The 22,835-nt window shown below is 42.9% G+C and overlaps 1 protein-coding gene across 1 annotated transcript in view; it reads right to left on the bottom strand.

Annotated features, from left to right (window-relative positions):
* Positions 1 to 22,835, bottom strand: part of LOC116896485 (myomegalin) — a 196,427-nt gene that overhangs the window by 78,850 nt on the left and 94,742 nt on the right. Inside the window, exons 6-8 of the mRNA XM_032897650.1 lie at positions 20,775 to 20,898; positions 20,414 to 20,589; positions 20,009 to 20,126 (exon numbers count right to left, since the gene is read on the bottom strand). Of these exons, the coding sequence (XP_032753541.1) occupies positions 20,009 to 20,126; positions 20,414 to 20,589; positions 20,775 to 20,898 (418 nt within the window). The remainder of the gene's footprint in view (positions 1 to 20,008; positions 20,127 to 20,413; positions 20,590 to 20,774; positions 20,899 to 22,835) is intronic.

Here is a 22,835-nt window from a genome sequence, read left to right as displayed (position 1 = left end):
CCGGGAAAGGGAATAACACTCGAAATGTATATAAGAAATATTCAAGTTAATAAAAAAAAAAATGTAAAAAAAAAAAGAAGTTAAAATAAAAAAAAAAAAGATGCCACAGGAAAATTCAAAAGCTGTGTCAGTTTAACATATCAAGTTCGACTTAGATCTAAGCCATAAAGCTTGAAACTGAAGAGAAATGCTTGTAACTTGCATGATATACATACAGGATGGGCAGCTCAATATGAGCAAAGGCTCTATAGGGATATACAAGTTAATAATGATGGTTATATCTGGAGAGCAAAATGGATGTTTACTCCTTTTCCATCACTTGGATTCTATAATTTTTATAATAAATATATAATACTTTGTGAGTTAAAGAACGTTTCTTTAAAACAAGGTGGGATGCTGGCTTAGTGGCACATAACTTTAATTCCAGCACCTGGAAGGCAGAGACAGGCAGATCTCTGTGAGCTTGACTCTCCATTTCAAGTTCTAGGCCAGTCAGGGCTACATAGGGAGATCCTGTCTTACACAAGGTAGGATAAACATGTTCTTACATAGTTGTTCAACACTAACCAGCCGTGAAGAAGAACCAGCTCTGATGGGTCTTTAAGCATGGATCTCGAAAACTTGGTAATGAAATGAAAAAAAAGCCATATACAATGAAATATTTTATGTGAAATGTAATTGTTTCAATCATTTGAGGTAAAACAAACATAGGAAAAATACATCTATTGTGGTACAGGTCAGGAACGATTTCAGGATGAGAGAGTGAAAAATTAATTTCAAAGGAAAATGTGCTGGCTAGTTTTATGTCAACTTGGTACAACCTAGAGTCATCAGAGAGGAAGGATCCTCAATGGAGAAACTGCCTCCATAGGCAAGCCTGTGGGCTGTGAACTTTTGGGGGTCAAATGACTGACTCACAAGGATCATCTCCCAAGACCATCAGAAAGCACAGATACTTACATTATAATTTGTAACGGTAGCAAAATTACAGTTTTGAAGTAGCAACAAAAATAATTTTATGGTTGGGGGTCACCACAACATGCGAATATTATTAAAGGGTTGCACCATTAGGAAGGCTGAGAACCACTGCTGGAGGGCATGTTCTTAGTGATTAATGGGGGAGGGCCCAGCCCGTTATGGGTGGTACCATCCCTGGGCTGGTGGTCCTGGGTTGGAACAGTGGGAGATAGAATTGAGCTAGCGTGAGAGGGACAAAGACACCACAAGATCTACAGAGTCAACTAACCTGGGCCCATGGGGGCTCACAGAGAGGAAACGGAGCATTCAGGGGCTGGACCTAGGCACATGTGTAGCATGTGCAGCTTAGTCTTCATGTGGCTCCTCTAACAACTGGAGGAGAGACTGTTTCTGACTCTGTTGCCTGCCATTGGATCCCTTCCCCTAACCGGACTGCCTGATTGGGCCTCGGTGCAGGAGATGCACTTAGTCCGGCTACTACTTGATGTCCCAGGGTGGGGTGGTACCCAAGGGGATTTTCCTCTTCTCTGAGAAGAAGAGGAGGGAGTGGTGGGGGAGGGATTTGTAAGGGTGGTACTGGGAGGACAGGAGGGATGGGGGTCGACATCAGGATGTAAAGTGAATAAATTAATGAAGAAAAGAAAAGAAAGCAGGCTGAACACATCATGGGGAGCAAACCAGTAAGCAGCACCCTCCACGGCCTCTGCATCAGCTCCTGCCTCCAGGTTCCTGTTCTGACTTCCTTCAGTGATGAACAGAGATGGAGAAGTATAAACTTTCGTAGCATGCAGTAGTTAGTACTTAGATGACTAACTTTAGGGGAAGTCGCTTACATCTGTCCGGTCCATAGATTCCCAGTGAACAATGTTGTCAGAAGCGATCTAGGAAAGACTAAGGCATGCAAGTGAGTTTTCTGGAGATGGCCCACCATTTTACATGGCCTTCAGTGGGTGAGCTCTGTGTTGCAAGGTCACCAGAAACTCAATCCCAGAACTGCTTCTTGCTGCCGACATGCCTTTGCTGTCACGATTACATAGCCTAATGATTCCTGAGCATTAGTTCACCCTATTGAGCAAATTTCATACAGTAATGCTGTATAGATAAATTGATGATTTCATAAATCCAATGACTTTATAGGATTCCTAAATATACATGCAATCCCGTCTCTGTAGAATAGAGCTGCAACTAGGGCTCTGCAAACCTCCATGTGTCATGGGCTAATTGCACTAGAATAAGAAAGCAAGCTTGAAACAAATTTGTGATCAAAAACATCCCTTCCAGGTCAGGCCGAAGAATGAAGCCATAGGGATTGACTGTGAGAAAGCAAGGCCAAGTGAAACTGTTACTTTGAATTTATAATGTGCTTATAGAATGAAATACTATTTTGAACCTACTATCAACATCCTTCTGTAACTCCTTTTATGTAACATTTTATCTGTGAAGTAATTTTATAACGAACTTTAACCTAAGAAGGTATGAATTGCCAGGGAAAAGAAAGAATGTGGCGCTGGAGAGATGACTCAGCAGTTAAGAGCACTGACTGCTCTTCCAGAGGTCCTGAGTTCAATTCCCAGCAACCACATCACCATGTGGCTCACAACCATCTGAATGAGATCTGATTGACCTCTTCTGGTGTGTCTGAAGATAGCAGTATACTCAGATAAATAAAAAATAAATCTAAAAAAAAAAATTAAAAAAAAAAAGAAAAGAAAGAATGTGGCATTTGGGGCTCTGTGTGTGTGTGCGTGTGTGTGTGTATCTGTCTACCTGTCTGTCTGTCTGTTTGTCTGTCTTTCTGTCTACTTAAGAGTTAAAAAGAGGAATTGGAGAGATGGCTCAGCAGGTTAAGAGCACTAGTTGTTCTTCCAGAGGTCCTGAGTTCAATTCCTTGCCATCACCATGCCACCACCACATGGTGGCTCACAATCATTTGTAATGGGATCTGATGCCCTCTTCTGGTGCATCTGAAGACAGCTACAGTGTTCTCACATACATAAAATAAATAAATCTTTTTTTTTTTTTTAAAGGAGTTAAAAAGAGATCAGAGTTTCCTGCTGGACATTTTGCTAGCCCCAGATACTTAATTTTAATTCCATCAGTAGTACTGACCCCATAAATTGCTTGTCACTGTTAGGGGGCGTCTGCTATCAGCATTACCCCAACACCATATCCTCTTATGCTACCTACCTCTGTTAACCTTCTGATGTCAAGTCTGGCTTTTTACACAAAATGAAGTTTTAAAGTAGAAACAATAGTTCACACTTTAGTATCCATAGATACATAGGGAGTGTGAGGGTGGGAGGTACTAAAATACAGATCAGATTGCTTGGACCAAACCCTTGGCGTTTGTAGTCAGTAAGTAGATCTGGGATGGGTCCTGAGACTTTGCATTCCTATCAAATCCCAAGATCTTGCTGTGGGTGGTGCTGCTTGGTGCTGCTGCTGTCTTCCAGAGCTGTGCTTTGAAAATCACTGAACTAGAACTACCCTAAGTTGGATTCAGGAAAAAAAAAAACCTTCGGTAAAAATATCAGAAGTTCTACAGGGTCTGGAGACATGGCTCGGTGTAACGAGCACTTACTGCTCCTGGAGAGGACCCCAGTTCAGTTCCCAGCACCCACATGGTGGCTCACAACCATGTGTAACTTCAGTTCCAGGAAATCTGAAGCTCTCTTCTGCTCTCCATGAGCACTGTACATATGTAGTGCATCAATGTACATGTAGGCAAAGCACATATACAATAAAATAATTTTTTGAAAGAAAAAAGATCAGAAGTTATATAGGTCAATGAAAAAAATCTATCAGAAAACCTACTTATAAAATTAATGTAGACTTTAAAAAAAAACTATACCCCAGTCGGGGATGGTGGCTCATGGCAGCCTGTTATCCTAGCACTCATGAAGCCGGGGCAGGAAGATTGGCGCTGCCTGAAAGAACAGCCTGGGGTTACGTTGTGAGTTCTAGGCTAGCCTGGATTACGGGGGAAACCCTGTGTCAAAAATTATAAAGGGAAAAAGGAAGGAGGAAGGGAGGGAGGGAAGGAAGGAGAGAGAAGGAGGGAGGACTATATTCCCATTGGGTGAACAAGTATTCTTCTGTTAGTGTTTGTTTTGTTTTGTTTTGTTTTGTTTTGTTGCTGGTACCCTCTCCATTTACATATTAGAGTCTGAGAAGTTTCTCTTGGAACTATCGTCATTTTGCATCCACTGTGTGGAAATAGAGCTGACCTGTTTCTAAGGTCTAATTTTGGCTTAGGAGGGAGTTTCCAAAGAAATGGGAAGTGGGAAAACGCCATGTTCCAAACCAGCTCTACTTGGTTTCACTGCTGTAATTATTCTAATTACTAAAAGCTCTGCCCCACCTCCAAAATGGTTCAGGCATATAAGATGAAACAAACAAACAAGCAAAAATGTGTTGTATCCAAGGAAAGCCACAGAAGTTATGATTTGTGACAACACACAGACAGTACATGGCCTCCAGGTGCTGGAAATAAGAAACAATGGCGCTCTCCACCTAATGGAGAACTAATGTAACATTGGGAAACTTTCAAAGCAGGAGACTTCCAGTTTGTTTACAATTGCAGTCAGGGATGTTAGTTTCCCAACTAAGAGAAATAAGTTTCTCTTGTTTTTAAGCTACCCAGTGTAGCTTTTTGTTACAGTGGCATAAATAGTCTTAGACGGCACTTAGATCAGTATTTTTCTAGATAAAAGTAAATAGTCCTTGAATGAATAAACCAGTGTTTTCCCTTTTATGTCTCCATTTTCTTAAATCATTTCATGCTTTACAGACCAAAATCTTGGCGGCTTACCATAGTCCACAATGGCTCCACCTTTCTACATTGCCTTACGTTTTCCCTGCCTAAGTGATTTTCATAGATGATAACTTCTGAGAGACAAAGACTAGGCCGTCATACAGCCTGTGTTCCTCTTCAAGTGTCAGAGCCCCCAGAGTTCCATGTAAATCCTGCCGATGACACTGTATGGAGTCCGCCTCTCTACCTCCCTCCACTGCAGCTCTAAGTCACCAAGCTATGGTTGCTTTGGCTGAAAAGGTCTTACTCCTGAGACATGTTCCTAATGAAGGTTATGACTGGGCCAGGATAATGCTGAGAGAGGGTTTATATATGAGTCCCCAGTTCAATATCCATCAGCTTAACATGAGGAACTAAAAGCTTCTCTAAAAAACAAAAACAAAAAACCCCCAAACCTCCTTATATGAAGTTGTCTGGTGCTTGCCTAAGCTACGTACAAATCCCTGTAAGGGTTTCCTCCTCCTCCGTGAGCATTCAGAACACATTCTTGCACTAGCCTCCACGTCAGATTTCTCCATGGAAACACTGGAATGTTTACTATTTTAGGAAATATGCCTGACTGCAGGCAGTGATGTTTACGTTAGTGCAAAAGACGCATGAAGGCAAAAGCTTGAGCATCTGCGGATCCGAGCGGGACGGCCCTGTTTGATTATGAGTACCCCTCCCCAGTGCTGCTGCTCTGTGTCCACAATGTGTGCCTACATTTTGCTTATCTGTCATTAGAGAAAATACTGGCAAAGTACAAAGCAAGAATTCTTCCCGACCTCTATTTGCAAGTGCACGACTTCCCTGCCTCCACGGCCCCTGGTTCTGGTTTCCTTTTAAAGCTTTGGAATGAAGCATCTCCTGTTCTGTAAGAAAAATTATCAATAGCTGGAATGACTATCAGGTTTTCCCTGCGACTATTGCTCCCTTCACTGAGGAAAGAAAGGGGCTCTGTTAGCTGTCTTCACTTTCCCCACTGCCCAGGGAAATCCAGGTGGACAAGGGGCAGCAGCTACTGTGCACCCTGGCTCCCAGCTCTGGTCCTGGTTGAACACACAGAAGCACTAGAGGCAAACCCAGAATGGTGCCACAATGACTTCTCACAGTTATAGAATTGTAAAATCTTTGGATAACATTAATAAGTTATCTAATAGAAGTTCATAAATATTGTGCTAAGTAATTTTACTAAATGTCTGTTGTGGGACAGAAAGGAAAAACAGCTAAAAAGTTAGTAAGATGAATGTGATCAAATAAAAAGCTGCAGAAGCACCCGTCTTTTTAAAAAAGATGGAAACACCCATAGAGAAGAGGGAGGAGGGGTTTGGGGATGTTGGCCCGGAAAAAGGGAATAACAATCGAAATGTAAATAAGGAATACCCAAGTTAATAAAGATGAGGGAAAACAAACAAACAAAAAAAAAAAACAAAAAAAATTTCTAAAACTAGGAAAAAAAGATTTAAATATTATTTTATGCATGGGTGTTCTATCTGCATGTACACCTGTGTGCCAGAAGAGGGCATCAGATCCCATTACAGATGGTTGTGAGCCACCATGTGGTTGCTGGGATTTGAACTCAGGACCTCTGGAAGAGCAGTCAGTGCTCCTAACCATTGAGCCATCTCTCCAACTCCAAAGGTATCTGTCTTAGCATGATGTAATGCACATTATATCGGTCAGTTGACATACTATTTAAGGTTATGGAACATGAGCTCAGAGAGAACGAGCCCTTTTTTGTTTCCTCCAAAGCTTTCATTCCTGGTGCAGGCTGGCCCCACAACTCTGTAGTGGGAAGAGAGAGAGCAGCTCAGGGTGTGGCAGATACTGTGTCTGAGAACAGCTACAAGAAAAGCATTTCCGACAATTATCATTCGTCCCATAAAAATGGAGCTCGGAAGCACATCCCTAGAAGTGGTCTGCCCTGCTCAAAGCCTTTGCTCAGAAACTCTAGCATAACTGAGTAGGGCACCAACTTAGCACATCTGGGAGGAGAGGATCTCAATTGAGAAAACGCCACTAGAAGATTGTCCTATAGGGAAGTCTGTCCGGACATTTTCTTGGTTAATGATAATATTGCAGGGCCTAGCCCAATGTGGGTGGTACTACCTGTGGGCAAGTGGTCCTGGGTTCTATAAGAACAAACCATGATGAGCAAGCCAGTAAACAGCATTCCTCCATTGCCTCTGCTTCAGTTCCTGCCTTGACTTCCCTCCGTGAAGTTCTGAGAGTTGTAGGAGTAAATTAACCCTCGATCTCCCACACTGCATTTAGTCATGGTGATTGTCACAGAAATGGGTTTATGCTTGATGCTTCAATTGCTCGATTAATTGGATAGAGTTTTATCATCTATCCACTATTTCTATTGATTCTTGTTTACTATGTACTTAGTAGATTCATTCATTCATGATTGAAAACACAGCCATGGTAGATCACTCTTAGGACCTTCTAGAACACTAACAGGATCAAGGGGTTAAAGTGAAACTTCTTGTACTCATGGGATACACAATCCACCCTCCCGTGCTGCCACAATACATGAGAAATGCTTCAGAATGGGAGCTGAGGTACACGAGCATTCTTCACCCCGGCTGTTTAAACCTGGAAGCGCAGGGCCTGTGGGCTCCCCTTTCTTCTAAGGGCCACAGGCCAACCACAATGGCTTCTATCGTGAAGACTGGCAGGGATGTGAACAGTGGCTCGGTTCTAGAGCATCTTTGTCCTTCAGCATCAGCTGGAGATGATAGGATGGCTTTTCTGGCAACGAAGGGGTTCTTTAGCCCCTGGAAATCAGGACTGAAAGTTTAGATATGAAATTTTGGCCTCCAGGACATGGCAGACAGAGGTAAGGGTGTAATACAGTGGGACTATGGCATTGTTACTGTCAGCAGGCGGGAGAACGGTCACAGCACGGGCTTCAGGCATCTTAAACATCAGGGTTAGCACATGTTATGGCCAGAAGAGGGAAAGGGTGGTTGTAATTGTTTTATCTTTTACCCCTATCTGATTCGCAGAACGCACTTGCCGGAGCAGTTGATAGCCGTGGGCAGCCATACCTTGTTCTCAAGAGGCTGCATCAGTCACCTGCATTCGTCAGAGCTGCCTTTTCTAAAATACACATGATGTGATTTTTATTTCTCTTGCTTTAAATTTTTTTTCTACAGCTTACAACATAAAGTCCTTATCTCGGTGTTTATGGGCTTTTCCCCAACTGCGTATTTCAGCCTTCTGCCATACTTATTAAATGCTTGCTGACAGTAATTACTCTTAATTCCTTAAGTCCCTTCCAAGCCACCTTGGCATCTCCCTGCCTAGAGAGATCATAGCAGTCCCTTTAATCATTGCCAACAAAAGTGTGTCAGCAGAGGAAGGGTTTATTTTGTCTCATAGCTTCAAGATGGAGAAGGTATAAAGGCCGGAGTGACTCTTGCCTATGGCTGTGAAAGCATTATACAGATTGCTTACATCTCAGTGGCGCAGGAAGTAGAGAGAACTTGGCCAAAGGGTGGGCTGAAAGGTTCTAGAACCTCTTAAAGCAGCTCCACCATTGGGGGACGGTGGGAGTCCCAGTGAAGTCCCGTGTGAACGTGCACAGTTGATATTTGAGCAACCACGTCATGGGCGCCAATGCCTCAGACTCATGGAAATGGCAAAGCCTCCCCTAGGTCAGGCTCAGGAGAATGACAAGGACTTCCCCTCGTCTGTGTATGAATGTTGATGAAAGAATGACCTTTAACTAAATCATCTGCACAGGTACAGAAAGTATCAGCCATTCTTCCTCGCCCCGGGAGACTGCAGCTCGAGACTGCTCCCTCCGGAGTCAGTACGAGATTAGCTCCCTACATCCTTGGCCATGCAGTAGACGGAAAATGCATGCATTTCCAGGCTGCTGCTGGGGGTGCTCCCCCCAAGAGCACAGCCAGCTTCCTCCCAGCTTCATGTCAGGGTGTCTGTCATTTCTTCATTCCCTACCACCCCAGTCAGATCAAGTCCAAGGCTGTATAAGTCTCAGCAGGAGACTAGGAGTTTAAAGCCAGGAGTCTGCTGGAGACATTTCAGACTCTAACTGTAGCCATGTCCATCCCCCTCCTCACTTTTCCCCTTCCTGGTTTATTCATCCTTCAGAGCCTGATTTAAGGGGTTTCCAAGTGATTCTCTCTTCAAAACTAGAAGATAGAGTCGACTGATCAGAGTCATCTGTGGGTCCCTTCAGAAACCTGTTCGTATTTCTATTCCTGTTTGTCTTAGTATTACATGCCTCTAGAGTTGGCTTCCCTAGAGCCCTGTCCGTATCTCTACTCCTGTTTGTCTTAGTATTACATGCCTCTAGAGTTGGCTTCCCTAGAGCCCTGTCCGTATTTCTACTCCTGTTTGTCTTAGTATTACATGCCTCTAGCCTCTAGAGTTGACTTCCCTGGGCTCCAGGACACGCTAATGTGCATGTTGGAGACCCATGGGGTGTCAGGGCTTGTTTTAGTTGTTATGAAGAGGAAGAGGAGGCAAGGGATTCATATGACTTGTGCAGGACAAACCATTGATTCAAATTCCAAATGACTCAGATCTGCCACTGGCCATTGATTGGCAGTAGTATCCAAGCTGTAGTCACCTGAAGCCAAAACTGGACTCGGCTGCGTAGGTCAGCAGAGTGCTAATAGACATTCAATTCCCATAATTAATCTACTAAGCAAACCAAAGGAACATTGTGCCTTTATTTGAAAATTTGCCACTTTCTTACCACTTAGGACATAATCACCTGCTGCTCTGGGACCCCAAGCACAGCGACCTGGGTCATGCAGCATCTGAAGCTTTGTCGTTCACAGTGAAGCTTGTTTATTACAAGCTCTTTCCTTTAACTCTTCTTATATTATTCCATTCAAAATTCTGCATACAAAAGCAAGCATTGTTGGGGCTGGAGAGACGGCTCTGTAGTAAGAGCACCTGTTGTTCTTGCAGAGGACCTGGGTTCAATTCCCAGCACCCACATGGTGGCTCACAACCATTCATAACTCCAGCTCTAGGTGACCCAGTGCCCTCTTCTGATCTCCACAGGCACCACCAGGCATGCACAGGGTGCACAGACAAAGAGGTAGACAAAATACTTACTCATACCCATGAATAAATAAAAAAGCAAATGAAAATAAAATTGAAAAAGAAAATAAGCACTGTTGTGTTACAATTTAAGCTCTGTTAATATATATTTTATATCTACCTCAGTTAGTTTCAGAGTATAATTAAATCAAGGTATTCTAGAAAGTATTTTGAGTAGCACCTGCTTAGGGAATATGTAGTCATTTTGTCACTAAAGAAAAGACATTGGATGTTCATTAATGGAAATTTTAAATTACATTAGATGCATGTTTTTAAGAAATTCAACCAGGGATTGGGGATTTAGCTCAGTGGTAGAGCACTTGCTTAGCAAGCCCAAGGCCCTGGGTTCTGTCCTCAGCTCTGGAAAAAAGAAAAAAAGAAAGAAAGAAAGAAAAAAGAAATTCACCCAAACCTTTCATTTTATATTATAAGAATTTAAACTATTTATGTCTAAATGTTCCAAAGATATAGCAGAAAATACTTCAGTTTGTCGAGTAAATAAATAAAATAACCATTATGACTAGTTTTTCCTGAATTATTCACTCTGGTGCCTGTCTTGAGGACCAATAATACAAACTAGCCACTTTGAGTTCAGTCATAGGCTAGGCTGACAGATTAAGTGAGAGAATTATGATCGTTAATGTCACTGAAGACTGATAAACTTATTAATTTTAACTTTTTTGTTTTATAAAAGATGGCTACAATTTGAGAGACTTTTGTAACAGATGACTTACTGACAATATTTTTGTGTACCTGCAGTTAAAGAATAACCTTATTCACTTTCAAACTGTTATTATGGATAACTGTAGCAGTCATGACCATGTTTTGGACCATATACAAGATACTTCACTTACAATATTTGTGATCTTTGTAAATGACTGGATTCAAGATGTTTCTATTCCCATTTTACAGATGAGGAAACTACGTTTGGAGGTTTATTTATGCTGTCCAACGTCATTCATTTAGAAAGTGGTGGTACTAAGATTCAAGTTTCAAAATCTAAGCTTAGTCTCATCATCTGCTTCCCTGTCCAAAAGCCAGGAAGCTTCACGGTACAGTCAATCAAGAAAGAACGACATTCCTCCCTGAACTTGACGATCATCGGTATTTCCTACATTTTCATCCCTGATAAAAAATCCCTGAAAAGAGAGTAGAGCTTCAGAAGAGAAGGGGAGGAGGATGGGGGAAAGATTGAGGGAGGGGGTGACCAGGATGGATGTAAAGGGAATAGTATAATGATGATGATGATGATGATGATGATGACGATGATGAAGATGATGATGATGACGACGACGACGGTGGTGAGGGGGAGGAGGAGGAGGAAGAGGAGTAGGAGGAGTAGGAGGAGTAGGGGGAGGAGAAAAGAAAGAAAAAAGAGAGAAAAGAAAAAAGAAAGAAGAAAGAGAGGAAAGAAAGAAAAGAAAGAAAGAAAGAAAGAAAGAAAGAAAGAAAGAAAGAAAGAAAGAAAGAAAGAAAAAGAATCACATTCAGAGGGAGAGAAAGGGAGAGGGAGAAGGAGGAGAAGAGGGGGAGGGAGAGGGGAGGGAGAGCTTTGTTTTTCCTCTGTTTGAGCATGTGTAGTCCATCACAACAGGGAAGGCGTGGCAGTGGCTAATGCTGTAGTTACAGCACCTTGCTTAACTCTAAGCAGAGAAAATGGAAGCAGGCTAGAGCTATAATCCCCAAGGCCTGTACCCCAGTGATACATTTAAAGCTCACATCACCTCACCAAACAGTGCCACCCGCTGGGGACCAAAGGTTCAAACACATGAACCTGTGAGGGGCATCTCACATTAAACCATAACACCTTCCAGAAGGTGGCGTGGATCACATAAGGATTGCCCGGAGTTTACAAGATCTTACACAAATCACTCCGCGATTTCACTCTGTCTAGAAGCACTGGCTGAACCCACACTTCATTCGGAATATTAGCACACGTTGGCGTAAACATTTGCTAAAAGGTTCAGAGTCACTTTGGGTCGATTTAGAGGTGACGATATAAACTAATCTACATATACCGCCAGTACTGATGTGATGTTTTCCCCCAAAGCTATTGACACAAATGAGCTTTGGTGTGGCTTTTTGTCTCCCCCATCCTCACTGACGCTGTGGACGTTCCGCCATGGAATGCGCCACCTCGCACTGCTCCCACCCCCATCCCACGCATGCCCATTGTGCAGGGATGCTTGGCCCACTCAGCTTTCAGGTGATGAATGAATGAGTCCTAACATGGCTTCCAACTAAAGCGGCTTTGATCGATTATTTCAGTATCCAGAAGTATACTCATTTGCTGTGAAAATGAATGCTCTATGAACAAGACGGGAAAATACTATATGATAGAATTAACAGCATGATATGATTGTGTTTCTAAGCTTACAGTGTGTTGGGTGACAATAGTGAACTTTATAGATACTGCATAGTATCTATAAAGCTCATCAAGGCCGTCCGTATTATGGGATTTAATACACTTTCCCCCAGATATTGACGTCATAGTATCTTAAGATACTGGACATAGCCTTGTTCTAAGCATTCCTTTAGAGTAGAATACAAGTGACTCTGTCTTTTTGAAATAACAATCTTTTGCTACTTAAACCTGATGAAAATCTGATACCCAGCAACTCCCCATTACTAGCTTTATAGACCACATATCCTCTTGCTAAAGATACACACACACACACACACACACACACACACACACACACACAGGCATTGTCATAGAGTGCTAACAGGCTATGGAGACGGTTGGGGGTTCATCTTCTAAATTTACACCGATAGGAAAGGGAAGTGACCTAGTGCCCTAGTGACCCATCCATGTCCCACAGCTCACGAACAGTCACATCAGAAGGCTGGATCTTATTTGCAGTCAATAGGGTTTTTTCCTAATGAACGAATATATAAAAACTTTTAAGAGTTCTATCCCCTTCAGGGCTTGGAACCCTTCCTCCTATTCTCCCCATAAGAGTCCCCAAGCTCCACCCACTGGCTGTGGGTATCTGTATCTGTCTGAGTCAGCTGCTGCGGGGAGCCTCTCAGAGGACAACATGCTCCTATCTGCAAGCATAACAGAGTATTATAAATAGCGTTAGGTAGGTGCTTGCCTATGGGATGGGTCTCAAGTTGGACCAGTTATTGGTTGGCCATTCCCTCAGTCTCTGCTCCATTCCCTGTCCCTGCCTTTTTTGTAGACAGGATAAATTGTGGGTTGAGAGTTTTGTAAGTAGGTTGGTGTCCCTATCACTCCATTGGGATTCCTGCATGTTCCATATCCCCAGTATTGTGAGTCACAGCTAAGGTCACCCCCATTGATTCTTGGGTACCTCCCTTATCCCAAGTCTCTGTCTCATCCTAGAGATGCCCCCACCTCCTCACCTTGTCAGTTGCAGATTTCCATTCATTTTCATGGCCATCTAAGCCATCTCTCCCGTCCTTCCCCACACCTGATCCTGAACCCCGCCCCTATTCCCATTCCCATCCCCATCCCCACACCCCTGTGCCCTTCCTCCATCTGCATCTTATGACTATTTTGTGGGCCCCAAAGAGGCTAGGAACTCCACAGGAAGACCAACAGAGTCAACTAACTGGACCCTCGGGGCTCTCAGAATCTGAACCACTAGCCAAGGAGGACACACAGGCTGGACCTAGGCTTCTCTGCACATCTGTGGCAGATGTGCAGCTTGATCTTCATGTGGGTCCTCGAACAACTGGAGCAGGGGCTGTCCAAAAGCTGTTGCCTGTATGTGGGATATGTTCTTCTAGCTGAGCTGCCTTGTCTGGCCTCAGTGGGAGAGGAAGCGCCTAGCCTGGCAGAGACTTGAAGTGCCAGTGTGGGGGGATACCTGGGGACCCCCACCAGCTCAGAGGAGAAGGGGAGGAGGGAATGGGGAAAGGAGGGGGTGACTGGAAGCAGGGCAGTGAACAGGATGTAAAGTGAATAAGTAAAAAAAACAAAGTCACTATGGCCTGGGCACCTAGAGAAGAGTTCCATCTATTTACCTCCAATGCTTACAAATCCTCCCCTCTATTACATAAGCTATGGTACACACAAAGCTGGAAATACTGTTCGAATTTATTGGCCACTCTTTTATCAAGACTCCAGCATCTGTTTATATGAAATGTATTAAACCATGCATTTGAGGTCTCCTTTTGCTTTTCTTCTCCATTTTCACATTCATATTTACTTAAAATTACCCCTCCCCACATGTATTTTAGGATTACGAATTATCCAATGTCATCATACACTTAACCTATGCCCCAATAACAAAAAATCTAACAGCAAGCTACATAATCGTTCTAGGTAATAAATAGAGGTGTCCTCTAGTGACTAGGGAAATACTCAGTTTCCATAAATTTCACATAAAAACATACTTTAAGTTTGTAGTGTTTAATGTGTAACTTCAAATGCATGTTTTATAGGAACCTGCAATCTTTAAAAATGACTTCATTTTTAGAATTCTTATATTTTTCAAATGAAATGGCCCATAGTTTCTCCAGTAGCTTCAGACTTTCTACACTCACCATTGACTGTCCCATGGCACTCCTAACAGACCTGACCTCATTAAAGTGTTCCTCATCTTCCTCAAGGGAGGGTCAAAAGATAGATAATCATAACCAAAGCAGACTTTTAATACATCCATTACAGTATCGGTCACAAAAGATTTCAAAAGATCATTTCTTTCCTCATGGTAAGGAGTCAATGCTTTGTAAAACCAACGAAGAGTCACAGAGCATAACGTGAGGCTCCTTTTACCCCAAGACGTTGAACTACTCAAAACAACAGTTAACATCCTTAAGAGTGCAACAAAAGAGGCAGAAAACAGCCACAACTGGCCAAGTATATATTAAATAAACTAGGGACTGTGGTTTTTTGTTTTATTTTGTTTTGCTTTTTGTTTTGACTAGGGAGCATTGGGAGCTTGGGGAAATCCAGAATCAAAAGAACGTCCTTGGCTTCAACTGTTCCATTATCAATGTAGGATGGCGCTCTTGTGATCTGATTCAGCTCCAACAGGGAGAAGGTGACCTGCACTGATAATCATAACATTCGTATTTGTCACTCCCTCCACCAGATCCTCTATCACAGTAAGAATCCTGATGTCTACCCCGCCCCCACCCTCTACCACCACTGAGTTGTCCCGCCTCTGTAAATACCTGGGGTAGACCTGTACTCTCTTGCCAATAGACTAATCCACACAAATTCTTCTACCATGCAGCTCCATCCCATATGTTTTTCCCATAGCCCACTTAGAGCCATCTATCCTCTCAAGATGTACAAAAGCCAGTCCACATAAAAGTCCAGTCCATGGAGCATAAACCACATTAACAGCCACCCATACTGAGAAAATACTTCCCAGAGATTTCTCTGGGTCACGTCCTCAACACAGAGTCTTAGTCGAAGACTCTCAGGCAAGGGTTTGGATCTGGGTTTGGCCCCCTGCCAGCTGACTTCTGTGATTGGATGGAGATACGCCTCATACTTGGTATGCTAGTGTATAAGACCCACTTCCAATCATGTGCTACGAAAGCCATACCTGGATCTAGTGTAAAGTCTGTGAGAGTGTCTCCATGGCCTAGACCTAGCTTTTGATCTGTATGTACAACGGGATTCAGAGCATCCGGAAACCTCTGATGACCTGTAAGATCCTGACTTGCTCACCGATTTAACTTAGCAGGAGTTTCCGTTAGAGACTGTGACTTAGAGTAGGACTCTGTGCCCTCCAAGTTGTCTTCTGCATCACCCACCTCATCCAGGTGCTCCCCAGGACTAGATCAGGGACAAGCCTGGGCCTAGTCACCCCAGGTCTGGACCATGGGGAGGAAGAAAGAGGAGAGTTCTGTACTCCATTGCAGTAGCTGGCAGGCTGCAGCGAAATGCACATTTTGTGTTTTTTAGCCTAAGAACAGTGCAAAGCTATGGACATGTCCAGGAAGTGTCTGTGTTGCTAAAGCACAGATACACAGAAAGTCTGTCCTTAGTAAATTGAAGGTCAAATGGAGGAAGGGTGCCAGGTCTATAGTTAACGTCCAAGAGTAACAATGTAGTTGATGTTGCAATCATTTTCCCCATAGTAGAGACACGCTGTCCAAATCAAAACTCTATGTTCTAGGTAGTTAGAGGCACTCAGCGTTGCTGGGAGAATTCTAAGACTGTCCCCACAATGCTCTGGTATCTATCTATGCCTTTGTGTAATTGCCATCCCTTTGAAGCACTAAAGGGCAAGATTTGCTTCTAAACAACATGCGGGGCAAACGTGCTCAGAGTCTTAGCTCCAGCAACTGGACAAGAGAAAGACATAAGAGAAATAGTAGAACAGAAAGAAGCCGAACTGTCCCTATTTGCAGATGACATCATTCTTTTAAAGGTTTATTTATTTTGTGTGTACACTGTTGCTGTCCTCAGACACACCAGAAGAGGGCATCAGATCCCATTACAGATGGTTGTGAGTCACCATGTGGTTGCTGGGAATTGAACTCAGGACCTCTGGAAGAGCAGTCAGTGCTCTTAACCTCTGAGCCATCTCTCCAGCCCCCCAGATGACATCATTCTTAACAGACCTTACTGAGTCTATTAGAAAACTCTTGAACCTAATTAACACAGGAAAATTTCAAGATGCAAAATCAAGATTTAAAAAGAAAAGAAAACCTCGTGACTTTCATTTATACAGTTTACTCCCTGAAAAAGAATTAAGAAAAGTATTCCATTCACCACCCCCGCCTTAGAAAGTAGGTATTTAGAAATAAATATAACCAAAAAAGTGAGAGACCACTAAGATGAAGTTTTCAAGTTGTTGAAAAAAGGAAATCACAGAAGATATTAGATATTGGAAAATATTCTGTGTTCTAGATAGGAAGAATTATTATTATGATAATGTCTATACCATTAAAATTAACATACAGAATTGATGCAATAACTATTAAAATTTCCATGTCATATCCCACAGGTTTAGAAAAAATAAAAGAAGAGTTTATATAGACCCACAGAAGAATAGACAAAGCCATTCTAAGGAGTAAGAACAATCAAGGATGGTGATATTACAATACTCGACCTCAAATTATACCATAGTGCTATAGTGACAAAGGAAGTCTAGTGTCAGCAGGAAAATAGACAGCTCAACCAATAGAACAGATTAAATAACCTGGTACTAAAATGGCAAATCTATGCTTGCTTACTTATTGACAGAAGAGGCAAAAACTAGTTAGGAAAAAAAGACAACCTATGGTTGGGGATTTAGCTCAGTGGTAGAGCGCTTGCCTAGAAAGCGAAAGGCCCTGGGTTCGGTCCCCAGCTCCGGAAAAAAAAAAAAAAAAAAAAAAAAGACAACCTATTCAACAAGTGATACTGTGGCAAACCTGGATTTCCACCTGCAGAAGAATTAAATTAGTTATTTATCTATAACCTTATAAAAATCAGTTAAAAATAGATCAAAGACTTCAATTGAAAACTTGAAACACTGAAACTTTTAGAAGAAAACACAGGTTACTCCAACCTATTGAAACCAGCAAAAACTTTCTTTTTCTTTTTATTTATTTATTTATTTTTGAGATGTACTTATTTTTATTTTGTGTGAAGGGTGTTTTACCTGTATGTATGTCTGTGTACCACATATGTGAAGTGCCCACAGGGGACAGAAGAGGGTGCTGGATTCCTAGTGGAACAGGAATTATGTATGCTTGTTAAGCCACCGTGTAGGTGCTGGGAATTGGACTTGGGTCCTGTGAAAGAGCATCCTGTCAGTGCCCTTAACCATTCAGCCACATTTCCAGCTTCAAGAACATTAAAAAGAAGGAGGAGGAGGAGGAGGAGGAGGAGGAGGAGGAGGGGAAGGAGGAGGAGGAGGGGAAGGAGGAGGAGGGGAAGGAGAAGGAGGAGGAAGAGGAAGAGGAGGAGGAAGAGGAGGAGGAGGAGGAGGAGCAACAGCACAGGAACTAACCTAAGTATCAACAGATGGGACAACATGAAAATAAAACGTTCTATTTAGCAAAGGAAACAATCAACAGAGGTAACAGACAACCGACAGGGTAGGGCAAAATCTTCATCACTACACTTCACACAAGGGCTGATACCTAGAATCTACAAAGAACACCAGGAATTCAGTACCAGTACCAAGGAAATAAAACTGCTAATCAATAAACGAGCAAATGAACTGAATAGACAGTTTTGAAAAAAAGAAAGAAAGAAAGAAAGAAAGAAAGAAAGAAAGAAAGAAAGAAAGAAAGAAAGAAAGAAAGGAAGGAAGGAAGGAAGAAAGGAAGGAAGAAAGGAAGGAAGAAAGACAGACAAATGCCCAATGACTGTTTTTAAAAGTGTTCGATCTCCCTAACCATCAGGGAAATGCAAGTTAAAACTGCGGTCAGATACTGCCTCACCCTGTCAGGTGGTTGTCATCAACAAATCTGACAGCAAATACTGGAAAAGACATGGAGAGAAAGAAACCTTATTTACTATTGGTGGGGGTGTAAATGAATACAGTCACTGTGGAAATCTGTTTTGAGATTTCCCCAAAAGTTAAAAACAGAACTACCATCTGACCCAGCTATTTCACAACTAGGCACACATCCAGAGAACCCTACACCCCACCACTGAGATATTCACACCCCACGTTTATTGCTGCTTTAGTCACTATGGCAAAGACTTGGAATCATCCTAGTTGCACATCAATAGAAGAATGGATGATAAAATTTAGTACCCACACACAGACACATACTCATACACACACAAAGGTACACAGCGCACGCGCACACACACACACCCCATATATAATGGATTACTCAGCTCTAATAAAAATGAAGTTTAAAATATTATTTAAAAAATGGATGAACTAATAATATATAATATTAAGTGAGGTCACAAAATCTCAGAAAGATATAAACCACTTATCCTCTCAAATATGTGGAATCCAGCCAAATGTCACACGGGTCCAGTGTAACCAGAAGAAATTATGACAGGAAAGGCCGGACGTAACAGGGTGAGGAGGGCTGAAGGCAGGCGGGGGCGCGAGTCACAACGAGGATATGAAGCTAATTGTTCTTCTATTCCATTCTCTCGTGGATAATTTGGGATTGGGTGGTGGATAAGTGCATAAAACATACTCAATCCTCAAAGTGTAAAATTTAGGAAGCTTCATGCTTTCGTTTTGAATGCCAATTCTAAGTACATGTAGTTTCATTAAGTTGTAGATACCTTGGGTTTAGTTAGTTTTGATATGTAATGCTTTCATTTTTATTTGAAGGGTTTTTTTTTAAATAATAAAACTTATTTTAAGAACACATTATTTGTAGTAAGAAACCACTTGGCATTGATGAGAGAATTCTAAAGTCTGCCACATAATTCCCTGGTTTCTATCTATCCCTCTGCGTAATTTCTATCCCCTTGGAGTGATAAAGATTGACTTCTCAACAATACTGTGCGATAAGCATGGTGGAATGTCACCGCACACCTGGGCTACAGTCCATGGGCAGGATTCCCAAATAGAATATAGATCCCTAATCAATTGACTTTACAAACATTTATTTATTTTGCATTATGTGTGCGTGTGTGTGTGTGTGTGCGCACACGCATGTGCACGTGCACACGCATGTGCGCATGGGGCTGAACATGTTAGCCTAAGTGCTCACAGAGGTCCAAGGACCTTTCCTGAAGCTAGAGTTATGGGTGTCTGGGAGCTGCCTGACATGGGTGCTGGGAACCAAAGTCTGGTTCAAAGAGCAGTGAGTGTTCACAACTGCTGAACCCTCTCTCCAGCCCCATAACCTGCTGATTTTAAATTAACCAAAAGGTGGGCCTGTCCTGGTCAGGCGAGCCCTCACCACGAGGCAAGGAGACAGAGGAGCAACAGTCTTTACTCAAGCCCGGAATTGCCGCTACCTTACAGAAATCAATTCTGCCAGCGACACATAGAGCCTTAGACACACATCCTTTCCAAGGTTGGCTCAAGATGAGAAACTCAGCCCATACCTGGATTTCAGACTCACAGAACCCTAAACAGAGACTCAGCTGAGCCACATCTGAGTTTCTAACACAAAACCTCACAAGATAAAGATACCTTGTGTGACAAGCTGTGCAGCGAGTGATGATTTGTTGTGAACCAATCAGTGACAACACGGCGCTCAAGGAACTATGAAGCTGGTGCCCAGGCCAGCCAGCCTGAACCTTACCTGCACTCCCATGCTCCCAGGCTCCTCCAGCAGATGTAACAGTTGTTGTTTCTCTCGAGACAGCTGTTCCACAAGGCCCTCCTGGGCAGCCAAGCTCTGCCTCAGCTCTTCAATTCTCCTGAGCCAAAGACATAGAAAGAATCTTTCTTGCAATCTTTCAACCATCCCATCATTTACCTGTTTCTACATAGGCTCCTGTCACAAACCAGTGAGCGTTCCTAATGGATACCACTGAAGAGACAACCTTAATAGGAAATCTGGTCCAGAGAGACGTGGCATCTTAGAAAGAGAGAAACCCCCACTATTTGTACTAAAAGGGGGAGCAACATGGTTATAATGTGCTCCCCAACTTGGGGTACACGTAAAAAGGCAGCCCAGGAAAAGAAAACTACCCCAAACACCTACCTGTCCCTCTGAGCCAGCGCCGCAGAATCTTGGTCAAGCTTCACCTGGTCTCCCGGTGCATCTTCCCTGTTCTTGGTAGCATCCTTCCCCCTCTCTGAGAGCTCCAGATTACACCCCTTCTCTGCCCCCGCCAGAGTCTCCATCTGTGAGGCTTCATCCTTTGCAAACCTGGATTCCTGAAAAAGGCGGGTAATCTGAGCCGTGGTAAGTCCCACCCATGTCAGGAGCTCTAAGACACAGGGACATCTGATAGACTAGAGAAGCAACGGAGAGCAGACAGGCCAGAGTAGAGAGAGTGGCCTGGAAGAGACTTTAGGGGACCACTCGCCCTTGTCTTTGTGGACCTGTGGACACCCCTCACCTCCTGCAGCAGCTGAATGTTGTTGTCTAGGAGCTCATAAACGTGTTCTGTCTCCTGCTGCGGTTCTCCAACCTGGCGCCGGAGCTCTGCCTCATTCTGGCTGTTGAGATCCTCCTCATCGGCCCTACAACAACATAGCATTTGCTAATTAGAGCAGACACCAGACTTCTTCTGCAGACTTAGATCACTCCAGCCATTCACTCAGACCAGGGAGGAGAAAGAGAAACACTTGCTCTGACTGTTCCCAGGAACCACTGCCCAGCCTTTTCATCTCCAGCTTCTAGGACCTCTAGCTCCTTTGTTACCTGTCAAGGCGGGTCAGCCTGCTGCCAGGAGACACCATGACTGCTATAACATCAGGAGGAGTTCATGGGGAAGGCGAGGAGTCAGCAGCTAGGACCACCGCCATGGACTTGCCCATTTAATGGCTCTCCTAGAGGGATTTGCAGCAGCCTGCTTTCTTGCTGTTTGGGGTTTTAAACATTATTCCACTTAGGTTGCCAGGACATGATGGTCAAGTCCACAGAAATGCCCTCCTTTACAACCAGGAATGCACAGAGGACCTGTCCTGAGTCTGGGCCTCCTCTAAACAGTTCTATCCAGTGTTCACGGTCCCAGGCAGAGCACAGACATTTAATCTGCACACACGCAGGTTTTGGCTGCATGTGGCTTCTCTGATATCCCTAGGAATGGCCGTCCAGGCACTAGCATGAGGTGGGTAAGGTCTCGGCGGTTTATTTATAGTAGCAGCAGCTGTCCTTGGATATCTGAGGATTAGAAATTTGGGGTCCGAATCAGGTGCTGAGTTATCTTAATTCCGGTTAGGTTTTGTTTCTGTTTTGAGTCATTTTGTGAGGACCACGAACCACCTTCTTGACTCAGAGTGAAGAACTACATTAAATCATAGGCTTATAAACCACCACCAAGTCCGATGTACTTTAGTATTTAGATCAGGAGGTTGTCTCCATGGAGATGGATTGTACTTCCCCAGACATTGTGCAACTCCTTGGTGTATAGTGGGTGCTAGTCGGTGCCATCTCAGAAGCTACCCCCATCTTCTGGTGTTGGTACTGTATAGCCTTTATGAAGTAGGAAGGGACAAAACATAAGAAAGGACCCAGGGACCCAACAATGGCAACTTTTGTGAATTGGCTTCTTCTTTGGCTTCAGACTATATGTTTTCATCATTCTAAAATCAGTTCTACTCCCCACATCCCAGTCTCTCATGTTTCAGAAAACTTTTCCTCCTATATCAGAGTAGATATAAGAATAATATAAAGTTGAAGCATTCCAGAAATCTCAGTGTGCATTGCTCTATTGTTAGTCAAAGTTTTCTAGAGCCTACAATAGCAAGCGAGTTTTCTTAATGGGTACCACCAAAGACTTGACCCTAATAAGAAAACACTTTTATGTATTATTTGTTTGGTTTTTTTTTTGGTTGTTATTTTTGGTTGTTGTTATTTATTGCCAACATCTTGCAAATACCTAAATATAAAACTCTAAGCTTATTTAGCTATCCTAAAGTCCAAGAAATACTAAAAATATAAAAGGTAGATCAGATCAGATCAAACAGATTTGGATTACTGGCTGTATTATAACTCCATCATTTAAAACTGCCCTTTAGACTATGACAGAAACCACACAATGATAAAATTAACTTTCTTTCCATTTATTGAAACAAAGTTTCATTGTGTGGTCTCTGTCAACATGAGATTGCTACAAGTTCTGGCCAGCTTTATACTCCTTATCTCTTGCCTCAGCCATCCCAGTACTAAATTCACAGGTGTGTACCATGGCACATGGCTAGAGCAGCCATCCTGACAGAAATAAACAAAAGGAAACGAGATCAAGTTTTTTCTTGCCAGACTCTGACCTTACTTTCCTAATGAAAGAAGGTTTTCAGGAGTTTGGTAGCAACCCTCCAAGTTGGTTTGATTTTTTTTTCTCCTAACACAGCAAAGCAACTATACTGTCATAGTTGGTTTCCGGTCTCAGCTTGACACACCTGGGAAAAGTAAATCTCAATTGATGAATTATCTCCATTGGATCAGCCTGTGGGCA

The sequence above is a fragment of the Rattus rattus genome, chromosome 3 (assembly GCF_011064425.1).
Source record: "Rattus rattus isolate New Zealand chromosome 3, Rrattus_CSIRO_v1, whole genome shotgun sequence".
Taxonomy (NCBI): Eukaryota; Metazoa; Chordata; class Mammalia; order Rodentia; family Muridae; genus Rattus; species Rattus rattus.
Note: the sequence above shows the minus strand (reverse complement) of the source record. Positions and strands in the feature narration are given on the sequence as shown.